Source organism: Pelodiscus sinensis, chromosome 29 (assembly GCF_049634645.1).
Source record: "Pelodiscus sinensis isolate JC-2024 chromosome 29, ASM4963464v1, whole genome shotgun sequence".
Taxonomy (NCBI): Eukaryota; Metazoa; Chordata; order Testudines; family Trionychidae; genus Pelodiscus; species Pelodiscus sinensis.
This window is the reverse complement of record NC_134739.1, coordinates 1507409-1520669: the sequence shown is the minus strand read 5'-3', so window position 1 is coordinate 1520669 and position 13261 is coordinate 1507409. Positions and strand designations below refer to the sequence as shown.

Genomic DNA, 13261 nt, shown 5'->3' with positions numbered 1-13261 from the left:
CGCCAGCAAGCGGAGTGCAGAGCTGAGGGTGCAGAACAGACACCCCAAAGGGGGCAGGATCCGGGGGAGGCAGGGCCAGCATGTGCCATGATCTGGGCTGGTCTCCTCTGCCAATCACTCAGGGCTGCCTGCACCCCAGCCCCTCCCCCTCCGGGCCCAGCCCTGCTTTGGGGCAGGGACCAGTCCCCAGGGCCTGTAGAGAGGCGCTGGAGCCCAGCCCCACTCAGCTCAGCAGGTTCAACCTGGTCCTTTCCACTCCCCCCCCCCCCAGCTCAGCCCATCACCCAGGCCTCCAGGCTTCTGCTGCCAGGAACCCAGGCACTGGGCACAGCGCACCCCAAGACCCCACAGCAGCCCCTCCTGGCTAGTGCGGCTCCAGTACCCAGACACGGCCACGTGGCGGCGCCTGAACCCGTGGCCCAGGCCAGGTGGCAGGTGTGAATGGGGAAGGAGCCAGTTCCCTAGGTCCGGCCCCAGCCGCTCCCTGGCCCCCCATCTTTGTTCCAGCCACAGCCACTGGGGGGGTGCCGGGAGAAGAAGCCTGGGAATTGAAGGGCGCCACTGCTAGGGAACTGGCTCTGCCCTCCGGCCAGGACTGCAACAGGCGCCACACAAGCAGCTCCAGCCTCCCCCAGCCTGAGCACGTGGGGCGAGCAGGGGCACCTGGGGGTGGACAGACAGTCACGTGCCACGATGGCAGAGGGCGTGTGCAGAGATGAACCAACTGACAGATGTGCGAGAGGCTGGCAGACAGGGTGTGTATGGAGACGGACGGACAGACGTGTGCGAGGCTAGCAGACAGGGAGATGGACGGACAGACATGTGCGAGGCTAGCAGACAGAGGGAGATGGACGGACAGACGTGTGCGAGGCTAGCAGAGGGAGATGGACGGACAGACGTGTGTGAGGCTAGCAGACAGAGGGAGATGGACGGACAGACGTGTGCGAGGCTAGCAGTCAGAGGGTGTGTATGGAGATGGCCAGACAGACAGACATGTGCGAGGATAGCAGACAGAGGGAGATGGACGGACAGACGTGTGCAAGGCTAGCAGTCAGAGGGTGTGTATGGAGATGGCCAGACAGACAGACATGTGTGAGGCTAGCAGACAGAGGGAGATGGACGGACAGACGTGTGCAAGGCTAGCAGTCAGAGGGTGTGTATGGAGATGGACAGACAGACAGACATGTGCGAGGCTAGCAGACAGAGGGAGATGGACGGACAGACGTGTGCGAGGCTAGCAGAGGGAGATGGACGGACAGACGTGTGCGAGGCTAGCAGTCAGAGGGTGTGTATGGAGATGGCCAGACAGACACACATGTGCGAGGATAGCAGACAGAGGGAGATGGACGGACAGACGTGTGCAAGGCTAGCAGTCAGAGGGTGTGTATGGAGATGGACAGACAGACAGACATGTGCGAGGCTAGCAGACAGAGGGAGATGGACGGACAGACGTGTGCAAGGCTAGCAGAGGGAGATGGACAGACAGACGTGTGCAAGGATAGCAGTCAGAGGGTGTGTATGGAGATGGACAGACAGATGTGTGCAAGGCTAGCAGTCAGAGGGTGTGTATGGAGATGGACGGACAGACAGAGGGGTGTGTGGGGAGACAGATGCAGGACTGTGTCTGGGGACAGATGGTTGTGTACAGGGACAGGCAAAGGTGTGTGCATGGGGACAGACCAACAGACAGAAAGGCCCGTGTGGGGACAGATGGACAGACTGTGGGGCCTATTTGGGGACAGACGTGTATAGGGGTACATAAGGGACAGATGGATGGACGGAGAGAGGCCTGTGCAAGGACGGACGGACGGATGGATGGGGTACGTAGGGAGAGGCAGATGGGCGGGATGCGGACCAATGGATGAATGGGGGGGCGGAGACGGATGGACGGATAAATGAATGGGTGGTGGGGACAGACAGACGGACGGAGACAGATGGAGGGATGGGGAGAGATGGACAGGGAAGGGCTGGACACGTTCATCAAGCAGCAGTGATCGGAGCAATTGGGATCATCTACCCCCCCCCCGCACAGCCATGCCCGGGGGCCACAGCCCCACCCCCACCCCCACCGGGTGCCCGGGCCGGTAGCGGGGCCCACCCCGGCTCCCAGGCGCTGTCTGCGCAGACAATGGGGCCATAAAATAGCGCCGCAAAGGGAGAGAAAAACAACGGTGGGGGGAGGGGTCCTCCCCAGCCCCCCCCCCCCGCCTGTACCGGATCCACTGGCTCCCAGAGCCGCAGCCCCCCCCCCCCCAATGCCCCCAGCACAAAGCGATGCGGGCGCCCCCGGAGCCGGAATCCGGCAGCAAACCCGCAACCCCCCGCCACGGGGAGAAGGGGTTAAGTCGCCAGCGGCGGGGGCGCTGGAAACCCCCCCCCCGAGCCGGGGGAGGGGCTGCGGGATGTCGGGGGGGCCGGGGTGGGGGATGCTTTGAAATCGGCCAGACGTGTCAGCTCCGACCCGATTCCAGCCCGAGACCCCACCCCGCCGAGACCCACGGGGGGCCCGCCAGGGGCGCTGGAGCGATGGGTGCCGTAGGGTGGGGAGCCAGCGACCCGATCTGCAGACCCTGCCCGCTGCGCCCCCCGGACAGGGACCCCCAGCGCCCCCCCCCAGTTCCAGCGCCCCCCCCAGTTCCAGCGCCCCCCGGACAGGGACCCCCAGCGCCCCCCCAGTTCCAGCGCCCCCCGGACAGGGACCCCCAGCGCCCTCCGGACAGGGACCCCCAGCGCCCCCCCAGTTCCAGCGCCCCCCGGACAGGGACCCCCAGCGCCCCCCCAGTTCCAGCGCCCCCCGGACAGGGACCCCCAGCGGCCCCCCAGTTCCAGCGCCCCCCGGACAGGGACCCCCAGCGCCCCCCCAGTTCCAGCGCCCCCCGGACAGGGACCCCCAGCGGCCCCCCAGTTCCAGCGCCCTCCGGACAGGGACCCCCAGCGGCCCCCCAGTTCCAGCGCCCCCCGGACAGGGACCCCCAGCGCCCCCCGGGCTCACCCTGCGGGCTGGGCGGCTCCCCCGTAGCCCTGCCCGGCGCCAGCCCGATGTGGCCCGCGAGCAGGAGCAGCAGCAGGAGGCGGCGCCGGGGCGGCATCGTGGGAGCCTGAGCCGCAGTATCCGCCCGGCCGGGCGCTCCCGCCCCGGCCCGCACAGACACTGGCCCGGCTGGTGGGTGGGACCCGCTCCGGCGCGATTGTTCCAGCGCGCGCCGCCCCCTGCCCGAGCGGCCGGGCTCCCCCTGGCGGGCTGCGGGCGCGGCGCCGCCCCCCCCTCCGCCAGCCCCCAGCCCCCCTCGCTCCCGCCCCCCTCCGCCAGCCCCCAGCCCCCCCCTCCACCAACCCCCCTTCTCTCCCAGCCCCCCCTCCGCCAGCCCCCAGCCCCCCTCGCTCCCGTCCCCCTCCGCCAGCCCCCAGCCCCCCTCGCTCCCGCCCCCCTCCGCCTGCCCCCAGCCCCCCCCTCCACCAACCCCCCTTCTCTCCCAGCCCCCCCTCCGCCAGCCCCCAGCCCCCCTCGCTCCCGTCCCCCTCCGCCAGCCCCCAGCCCCCCTCGCTCCCGCCCCCCTCCGCCAGCCCCCAGCCCCCCCTCCACCAACCCCCCTTCTCTCCCAGCCCCCCCTCCGCCAGCCCCCAGCCCCCCTCGCTCCCGTCCCCCTCCGCCAGCCCCCAGCCCCCCTCGCTCCCGCCCCCCTCCGCCTGCCCCCAGCCCCCCCCTCCACCAACCCCCCTTCTCTCCCAGCCCCCAGCCCCCAGCCCCCCTCGCTCCCGTCCCCCTCCGCCAGCCCCCAGCCTCCCTCGCTCCCGCCCCCTCTGCCAGCCCCCCTTCTCTCCCAGCCCCCCCTCCGCCAGCCCCCAGCCCCCCTCGCTCCCGTCCCCCTCCGCCAGCCCCCAGCCCCCCCTCCGCCAACCCCCCTTCTCTCCCAGCCCCCAGCCCCCAGCCCCCCTCGCTCCCGTCCCCCTCCGCCAGCCCCCAGCCCCCCTCGCTCCCGTCCCCCTCCGCCAGCCCCCAGCCCCCCTCGTTCCCGCCCTCCTCCGCCAGCCCCCAGCCTCCCCTCCACCAACCCCCCTTCTCTCCCAGCCCCCCCTCCGCCAGCCCCCAGCCCCCCTCGCTCCCGTCCCCCTCCGCCAGCCCCCAGCCCCCCTCGCTCCCGCCCCCCTCCGCCAGCCCCCAGCCCCCCCTCCACCAACCCCCCTTCTCTCCCAGCCCCCCCTCCGCCAGCCCCCAGCCCCCCTCGCTCCCGTCCCCCTCCGCCAGCCCCCAGCCCCCCTCGCTCCCGCCCCCCTCCGCCAGCCCCCAGCCCCCCCTCCACCAACCCCCCTTCTCTCCCAGCCCCCCCTCCGCCAGCCCCCAGCCCCCCTCGCTCCCGTCCCCCTCCGCCAGCCCCCAGCCCCCCTCGCTCCCGCCCCCCTCCGCCAGCCCCCAGCCCCCCCTCCACCAACCCCCCTTCTCTCCCAGCCCCCCCTCCGCCAGCCCCCAGCCCCCCTCGCTCCCGTCCCCCTCCGCCAGCCCCCAGCCCCCCTCGCTCCCGCCCCCCTCCGCCAGCCCCCAGCCCCCCCTCCACCAACCCCCCTTCTCTCCCAGCCCCCCCTCCGCCAGCCCCCAGCCCCCCTCGCTCCCGTCCCCCTCCGCCAGCCCCCAGCCCCCCTCGCTCCCGCCCCCCTCCGCCAGCCCCCAGCCCCCCCTCCACCAACCCCCCTTCTCTCCCAGCCCCCCCTCCGCCAGCCCCCAGCCCCCCTCGCTCCCGTCCCCCTCCGCCAGCCCCCAGCCCCCCCTCCACCAACCCCCCTTCTCTCCCAGCCCCCAGCCCCCAGCCCCCCTCGCTCCCGTCCCCCTCCGCCAGCCCCCAGCCCCCCTCGCTCCCGCCCCCCTCCGCCAGCCCCCAGCCCCCCTCGCTCCCGCCCCCTCTGCCAGCCCCCCTTCTCTCCCAGCCCCCCCTCCGCCAGCCCCCAGCCCCCCTCGCTCCCGCCCCCCTCCGCCAGCCCCCCTTCTCTCCCAGCCCCCCTCGCTCCCGCCCCCCCTCCGCCAGCCCCCCTTCTCTCCCAGCCCCCCTCGCTCCCGCCCCCCTCCGCCAGCCCCCCTTCTCTCCCAGCCCCCCTCCGCCAGCCCCCCTTCTCTCCCAGCCCCCCTCGCTCCCGCCCCCCTCCGCCAGCCCCCCTTCTCTCCCAGCCCCCCTCGCTCCCGCCCCCCTCCGCCAGCCCCCCTTCTCTCCCAGCCCCCCTCCGCCAGCCCCCAGCCCCCCTCGCTCCCGCCCCCCTCCGCCAGCCCCCCTTCTCTCCCAGCCCCCCCTCCGCCAGCCCCCAGTCCCCCTCGCTCCCGCCCCCCTCCGCCAGCCCCCCTTCTCTCCCAGCCCCCACTCTGCCAGCCCCCAGCCCCCCCTCACTCCCGGCCCCCCTCCGCCAGCCCCCCTTCTCTCCCAGCCCCCACTCCGCCAGCCCCCAGCCCCCTCTCGCTCCCGGCCCCCCTCCGCCAGCCCCCCTTCTCTCCCAGCCCCCACTCTGCCAGCCCCCAGCCCCCCCTCACTCCCGGCCCCCCTCCGCCAGCCCCCCTTCTCTCCCAGCCCCCACTCCGCCAGCCCCCAGCCCCCTCTCGCTCCCGGCCCCCCTCCGCCAGCCCCCCTTCTCTCCCAGCCCCCACTCCGCCAGCCCCCAGCCCCCCTCCGCCAACCCCCCTTCTCTCCCAGCCCCCCCTCCGCCAGCCCCCCTTCTCTCCCAGCCCCCACTCCGCCAGCCCCCGCCCCCCCTCCGCCAACCCCCCTTCTCTCCCAGCCCCCCTCCGCCAGCCCCCAGTCCTCCTCGCTCCCGCCCCCCTCCGCCAGCCCCCCTTCTCTCCCAGCCCCCCTCGCTCCCGCCCCCCTCCGCCAGCCCCCCTTCTCTCCCAGCCCCCCCTCGCTCCCGCCCCCCTCCGCCAGCCCCCTTCTCTCCCAGCCCCCCTCCGCCAGCCCCCCTTCTCTCCCAGCCCCCCTCGCTCCCGCCCCCCTCCGCCAGCCCCCAGCCCCCCTCGCTCCCGCCCCCCTCCGCCAGCCCCCCTTCTCTCCCAGCCCCCCCTCCGCCAGCCCCCAGTCCCCCTCGCTCCCGCCCCCCTCCGCCAGCCCCCCTTCTCTCCCAGCCCCCACTCTGCCAGCCCCCAGCCCCCCTTCACTCCCGGCCCCCCTCCGCCAGCCCCCCTTCTCTCCCAGCCCCCACTCTGCCAGCCCCCAGCCCCCCCTCGCTCCCGGCCCCCCCTCCGCCAGCCCCCCTTCTCTCCCAGCCTCCCCTCCGCCAGCCCCCAGCCCGCCTCGCTCCCGCCCCCCCTCCGCCAGCCCCCCTTCTCTCCCAGCCCCCACTCCGCCAGCCCCCAGCCCCCCCTCGCTCCCGGCCCCCCTCCGCCAGCCCCCCTTCTCTCCCAGCCCCCACTCCGCCAACCCCCCTCGCTCCCGCCCCCCCTCCACCAGCCCCTTCTCTCCCAGCCCCCACTCCGCCAGCCCCCCTTCTCTCCCAGCCCCCCCTTTCTCCCGCCCCCCCTCCGCCAGCCCCCCCTTCTCTCCCAGCCCCCACTTCGCCAGCCCCCCCTCGCTCCCGCTGGGGGACTGCCAGCTCTGGAGGGAGGCTCCGGGGCGGGCAGAGCAGTGACCCTGTGGGTGCCGGGTTGCCCTCCCCAGGAGGCCACGTGGCAGGCGCCTGTCTACACTAGCTGCCCAGGGCTGAGCAGACCAGGGCCTCGTGCAGTGGGGGGAGGGGCTGGCTTCATGGCCAGCAGAGGGGCTGGGGACCGACCCCCACTAGCTCCAGGGCCTCCTTCCTCCTGAGCACCTCACCTGCACCTGCCACAGGCGGGGGGGCTAGGCCAGGCTGGACCCAATCCGCGCTTCTGGGGCTGGTGGGAGTGGGGTTAGTCTGCATGTTTCCAACCGGCTGCACAGTGCACATCCCCTCAACTGCCCCCCCGCCTGCCGCCCACACCCCCCCAGCCTGCCATCCCCCCTCAGCCGTCCACACCCCCCTCCAGCCACTTACACCCACCTCAGCCACTCACACACACACACCCCTGCCTGCCACATCCCCCTCAGCTGCCTACACACACCCTCAAGCTCACACACACCCCTCAGCCGCCCACCCCACCCCTGCCTGCCAGCCCCCTCAGCCGCCCACCCCACCCCTGCCTGCCACATCCCCCTCAGCTGCCTACACACACCCTCAAGCTCACACACACCCCTGCCTGCCATCCCCCTCAGCCACACACACACCCCAGCTGCCTACACACATCTCCTCAGCCGCCCTCCCCCAACCTCAGCCGTCCACCCCACCCCCGCCTGCCACCCACACCCCCCCAGCCACTCGCACCCTCCTCCCCCACCTGCCACACACACACACTCACCCTGCCACACCCCCCCTCAGCCACCTTGCCCGGCCGGGCCAGCCCTGGGAGCAGAGCGGGGGAGCGGGCGCTGCAGGGAAGCTGAGGAAAACCGCTGCCCCCCAGGTGCGGATCCCGCTGCCACCTCCACACCCCCCACCCCATCTGAGCCAGGAACGGACCCCACACAGGGTGCTGGCAGCACGTTTATTGCATGGCCTCGGCAGGAGGCTGCAATTCCCTGCCGCGACACAGGCGTGGGGAGATTGCTCCAAGGAGCAGCTGGGGCCTGGGGTCCCCTAGGGCGGATCAGCAGCTGCCGGGGTGGCACCAAGTAGCAGGGCCGGGCACGGCCCCAGCCATCACACTCGTGCGCTCCCAGCTCTGGGGCCAGCTGCTCAGCCAGGGTTGGGGTCAGGAAGGAATTTGCCCCCGGGGCGGATGGGCAGGAACGGGGGGGGTCTCCACCTTCCTCTGCAGCAGGGGCAGGTGGATCTGTCACCTCGTCAATTCCCTGCCTGTGGGCCTCTGGTCCCCCCAGCTCTGGGCTTGGCCTGGGCTCCAGAGGGGGCAGGTGAGCGGATCAAACAGGGTCTCGGCCTCTGCCTTGAGTGCCGGGGGCAGGACTGAGAGCCCGGGGCTGAGTGGCTGGCAGGCCGCGGGCACTTTTCTCTCGCCAGCCCTACCCACATCTGCTCTGGTGCCAGGACGTGCCCTGGGCTGCGAGGGGGGCTGGGAGAGGTGCTGGCGAGGCTGGGGGCAGGGGGTGTCTGTCCGTCGGGCTGGCACAGGCATGGCAGAGATGGGCGCAGAAGAGGGTGACCAGGTTGGGGGGTGCCCCCTAGTGGCCCCTCCCTGTGCATGGCTCCCCCGTCTCGTCGCTCGTTAGCTCCTCCTCCTCGTCCGTGGGGGGCCGGGTCCTCTTGAAAAACCCCATCTGTGAGAGAGGGAAACAACGATGCCGAGGAGCCCCCCAGAACAGCGACCCCCCCGGCCCGTTCCCTGCCTCTCCCACGGCAGCCCCCAGCACTGCCTGGCGGCCGGGCTCTGCTAGGGGGCGCTGAAACCTCCTCTGATTGGCTGCCTTCCTCACTGCCCCGCCTCCTGGGGAAGAGCTGCCAATCAGGGCTGTGGCAGGCAGAGTCCCCCCCCAGAGCAATAGGAACAGGAGGTGATTTTGCCCCTCCTCCCATTGAGCTGCAGTCCAATGGCTGGGGCCCCGCTGGCTGGACCCCTCTCCCCGGGCTGAGCCGAGGTCCTGCTGCCCGGCAGCTGTAACCAGCCTGTGCCCTACGGCCAGCGTCCTGCTGTGGCCACCGGTTATGGGAAGTCCCGCCTCAAGGCTTTGACAGGCAGCAGCTTCATGCCTCCTGATTGGCTCCCCACTGCATATAAAACCAAGGGGTGTCTGAGGCAGCAGCATTAACCTTCCATAGCTGCTGTACCGCCCACCCCAGTCCCTGAACTCGGCTTCCAACTGGGCTGGGCTTGGACCCAGGCCCTGAAACCCAGGAAGCCTGGGACCTGACTACCAACTCCTCCACCACCCCCGCTCTGCCCTTTGGGCCTGACTGCCCTGCCGGGACGCTGACGGCTTGCCTGGACCCACCTGGCCTGTGGCCAAGGCCTAACCTAGGCCTGCCCCACAGGGCCCTGGAGACGCCTGAAGGGGCCGGCCTCTCCCAGAGCTCCCCCCCTTCGAGGCCGAGCCAGGAGTGCTGGGACCTGCGTGCAGCGGGGCTGCAAAGAGCCAGCAAAGCAACCTGCAGCCCAGCTTAGGAGGGAGACCACAGCAAGGTGCTGCCCCCAGCACCCCGTGTGCTGACATCCCCCCAAAGTGGCCTTGTGAGCGGGCCAGGGCCAGGCAGGACGAGCTGCGATATGCTGCCACTGGCCTCGGGAAGGCCTGGCACTCGCCACCGGGCACAAAGTCACCCTGGGCAGCAGGGGCACCCCTATGGGCAGCGGCCGTGGGACATAAGGCCCAGCAGGTCTTTTAGGGGGTTGGAACGGGTCCCATATGAAGAGAGATTAAAAAGTCGGGGACTTTTCAGCTTAGAAAAGAGGAGACTGAGGGGATAGGCTAGAGGTCTATAAAATCATGACGGGTGTGGAAAAAGTAAATAAGGAAAAATTATTTATCCAGTCGCACAATATAAGAACTACGGGTCACCAAATGAAATTAATAGGCAGTGGGTTTAAAACAACCAAAAGGAAGTTTTTCTTCATGTAGCACAGTCAACCTGTGGAACTCCTTGCCAGATGATGTTGTGAAGACTGGGACTTTAACAGGGTTCAAAAAAAGAGCTAGCTACATTCCTGGAGGGTAGGTCCATCAGTGACTGTTAGCCTGGGCAGGCAGGGATGGTGTCCCCAGCGTCTGTGTGTCAGAGGGTGGGAATGGGCGACAGAATCGATCATGGAGCAGTGCCCTGGGGTCTGGAGGAAGGGGGCGGAGAGGACTGCGATGCGCAAGTGTCCATAGCACAGGGTTTTGTAAAGCTGTGTGCAGAGGCCTGTGGTGCTGCCCTACAAATGCCCATAACAGCCACGTGGTGGGGGAAGGCCGTGGAGGCGGCCACCGCCCTGGTGGAGTGCGCCCACAGCTGGGCGGCAGTGCCACCTTATTGATGTCAGGGCGAGCTTTAATACAATTCCTTATCCAGTTTGGAAGCCTGTCTGGAAACGGCCTGCCCGCCGGCGCAGCCTGGGAGAGCCTCGGCAGCACTACGCTCCAGCTAGCTGGAAAGCAATTGCCCAGCGAACATCCAGCGTGGAGTGTGGACGGGGCGCTTGCTGGAACGAGGCTCACCGAGGTGGGCCGGAGACACTACCTGGGAGCACTTTCGGCTGTGGTCTTAGCACGACTTTGCAGAAGATCGTGAATGGCGGATCTGCCACGTGCGCTGCCACGCGCTGACCCTTCTGGCGGCTGGGAGCGCGAGCAAGGAAGCCACATCCGTGGAAGGGCGCAGCAGGGATCACGTCACCAGCGGCTCCCAGGGAGAGCGGGTCAAGGAGTCAGGGACAAGGCTGAGATCCCACGATGGCCCTGTCGGCCTTACGGGGGGAAGGTGGGGCTAAGCCCCTTTACCAGTGTCTTGGTGGTCGGCTCTGAAAATCTCGCGTGGCCGTCGTTGGCGCCGGGCTGACTAGAAGGAGCCACTCTGGCTACATCTACACTACAAGGTTTTTGTGCCAAAATCGGCAGAGCGCCCACCCCTCAAGCACGTTTTCGCACAAGACAATCGACAGAGCAGAGGGCTCTTACCGGGCGTTATTCCCTCCCCCGCAAGGACTAACTCCTTTCTGCACTGTAGCTCTTGCCGCTCCGGAGGGGTCTTTGTGCAAGAAAGCCCCTATCAGAGAAAGCACAGGCCTGCTGATGGCCGGTCTGTGAATGGCCATCGGAGCTTCCTTGCGCAAGAGCGTCCAAGCGGTCCCAGGCTTGTGCAATGCACTGTGAGGTCTGGACGTGTTTTGGCGCAAAAACTCCTGCGCAAACGGCTTCCTGCACACAAGCCCCGCAGTGCAGACTAAGCCTCAGTGGCCCGTTTCCGATGAATCCGGAGGGTTCTGTGTCCGCAGGGAAAGGAGGAACTCCAAGCCCAGTGTGACAGATGGCCGACGTGCGGGAAGGTGCTCAGAGACACGGCGCCACTTCTGCAAATCGGCCCTTGGGCTTGCCTTACGGCAGCTGCTGATTGGACTGCCGCGCGTCCGGAGAGGGAGGTCCTGCGTGATCCGCCGCGGAGGCCCTGGCCCTGGCCCGAGGCAGGATGTGGAGGACTCGGAGGAGCCGCTGAGAGCTGGGACAGGCCAGGGGACCAGGATTGCCTGGGCCATGCGGGTGCTCTCACGGTGACTCTGGCCTGTGACTTTGCTGAGGAGGGGAATGGGTGGGAAGGCCTGGAGGAGAGTGTGAGAGCAGCTGATCTCTCCCACAGAGCTCCTGCCCTGCCCTGCCCTGCCCTGCCCTGCCCTGCCCTGGAGCAGCACAGGGCGTGTGGCCGAGACGTCTATTTGCGCAAAGCCCCCTCAGGGAGAGGGTGCGCAGGGCTGGGGGGGTCTCCCATCGGGCCCGTGATGGGTGCGCAGGGCTGGGGGGGTGTCCCATCGGGCCCGTGATGGGTGCGCAGGGCTGGGGGGTCTCCCATCGGGCCCATGATGGGTGCGCAGGGCTGGGGGGGTGTCCCATCGGGCCCGTGATGGGTGCGCAGGGCTGGGGGGTCTCCCATCGGGCCCGTGATGGGTGCGCAGGGCTGGGGGGGTCTCCCATCGGGCCCGTGATGGGTGCGCAGGGCTGGGGGGGTCTCCCATCGGGCCCGTGATGGGTGCGCAGGGCTGGGGGGGTCTCCCATCGGGCCCGTGATGGGTGCGCAGGGCTGGGGGGGTCTCCCATCGGGCCCGTGATGGGTGCGCAGGGCTGGGGGGGGTCTCCCATCGGGCCCGTGATGGGTGCGCAGGGCTGGGGGGGTCTCCCATCGGGCCCGTGATGGGTGCGCAGGGCTGGGGGGGTCTCCCATCGGGCCCGTGATGGGTGCGCAGGGCTGGGGGGGGTCTCCCATCGGGCCCGTGATGGGTGCGCAGGGCTGGGGGGGTCTCCCATCGGGCCCGTGATGGGTGCGCAGGGCTGGGGGGGTCTCCCATCGGGCCCGTGATGGGTGCGCAGGGCTGGGGGGGGTCTCCCATCGGGCCCGTGATGGGTGCGCAGGGCTGGGGGGGTCTCCCATCGGGCCCGTGATGGGTGCGCAGGGCTGGGGGGGTCTCCCATCGGGCCCGTGATGGGTGCGCAGGGCTGGGGGGGTCTCCCATCGGGCCCGTGATGGGTGCGCAGGGCTGGGGGGGTCTCCCATCGGGCCCGTGATGGGTGCGCAGGGCTGGGGGGGTCTCCCATCGGGCCCGTGATGGGTGCGCAGGGCTGGGGGGGTCTCCCATCGGGCCCGTGATGGGTGCGCAGGGCTGGGGGGGGTCTCCCATCGGGCCCGTGATGGGTGCGCAGGGCTGGGGGGGGTCTCCCATCGGGCCCGTGATGGGTGCGCAGGGCTGGGGGGGTCTCCCATCGGGCCCGTGATGGGTGCGCAGGGCTGGGGGGGGTCTCCCATCGGGCCCGTGATGGGTGCGCAGGGCTGGGGGGGGTCTCCCATCGGGCCCGTGATGGGTGCGCAGGGCTGGGGGGGGTCTCCCATCGGGCCCGTGATGGGTGCGCAGGGCTGGGGGGGGTCTCCCATCGGGCCCGTGATGGGTGCGCAGGGCTGGGGGGGTCTCCCATCGGGCCCGTGATGGGTGCGCAGGGCTGGGGGGGTCTCCCATCGGGCCCTTGATGAAATCCATGGCCCCCCTGGGCCACGCAGGCATTGTGCTGGCCTGGGAGACAGCTGCTGCGTGGCGATCCGGTGCCGAGTGCGGCACGGCCACAGCGCCGGGCTCCCTTGCCGAGATGCCTGGCTGGCGCGGTCTGGGAGAATTCTCAGCTGCGGGAAGAGAGCACGCACGCTCCTCTGGGGGCTGGTGTGCCGGCCGCGTTCCGGAGGGTGCTGGAGCCGCTGGCGCGTGCGCCCAGCCCTCTAGGGCAGTGACCGTGGGTTCTGTCGGAAGGGGGCTCCAGGGGTTCCCTGGCCTTGTCTGCAGGGCGCGAAGGGTGAGCGTGGGGCCGGAAGCCCATGAGAGGCCGCGCCTGCACGTGCAGCCTGGCGCGAGGGACGAGGTCTGTGCTGGCAGACACGCGGCGGAGCAGCGGCAGGCGCTGGCTGGCAGGCGTCACGGGGCAGCCCGTGGCCAAGGCGTGGACCCTTAGTACTGGCGGTCGGGCTGCGCGCCGCGCTCCAGCCTGGCTCCAGCTCCTGGGTGGGTGAGGCGCGAGGCGCATGTGCAGTGGGAATGGCTGGGTTCTGCCGTGGCCCTCGCCTGGCCTCTGGCTCCGCGGGAGCTACGAGC

General features: G+C 70.5%; 2 protein-coding genes across 3 annotated transcripts in view; both read right to left on the bottom strand.

Annotated features, from left to right (window-relative positions):
• The window catches only part of FAM171A2 (family with sequence similarity 171 member A2), a 31222-nt gene extending 28026 nt beyond the window's left edge, over positions 1–3196 (bottom strand). Inside the window, exon 1 of the mRNA XM_075911481.1 lies at positions 2993–3196. Coding sequence (XP_075767596.1) covers positions 2993–3089 — 97 coding nt within the window. The 5' untranslated portion in view covers positions 3090–3196. The remainder of the gene's footprint in view (positions 1–2992) is intronic.
• Positions 3197–7493: 4297 nt separating this feature from the next.
• ITGA2B (integrin subunit alpha 2b) overlaps positions 7494–13261 on the bottom strand; it is a 33088-nt gene continuing 27320 nt past the window's right edge. For both annotated transcript variants that reach the window (XM_075911239.1, XM_075911238.1), the window contains exon 30: positions 7494–8261. In XM_075911239.1, the coding sequence (XP_075767354.1) occupies positions 8166–8261 (96 nt within the window). In that variant the 3' untranslated portion in view covers positions 7494–8165. The remainder of the gene's footprint in view (positions 8262–13261) is intronic.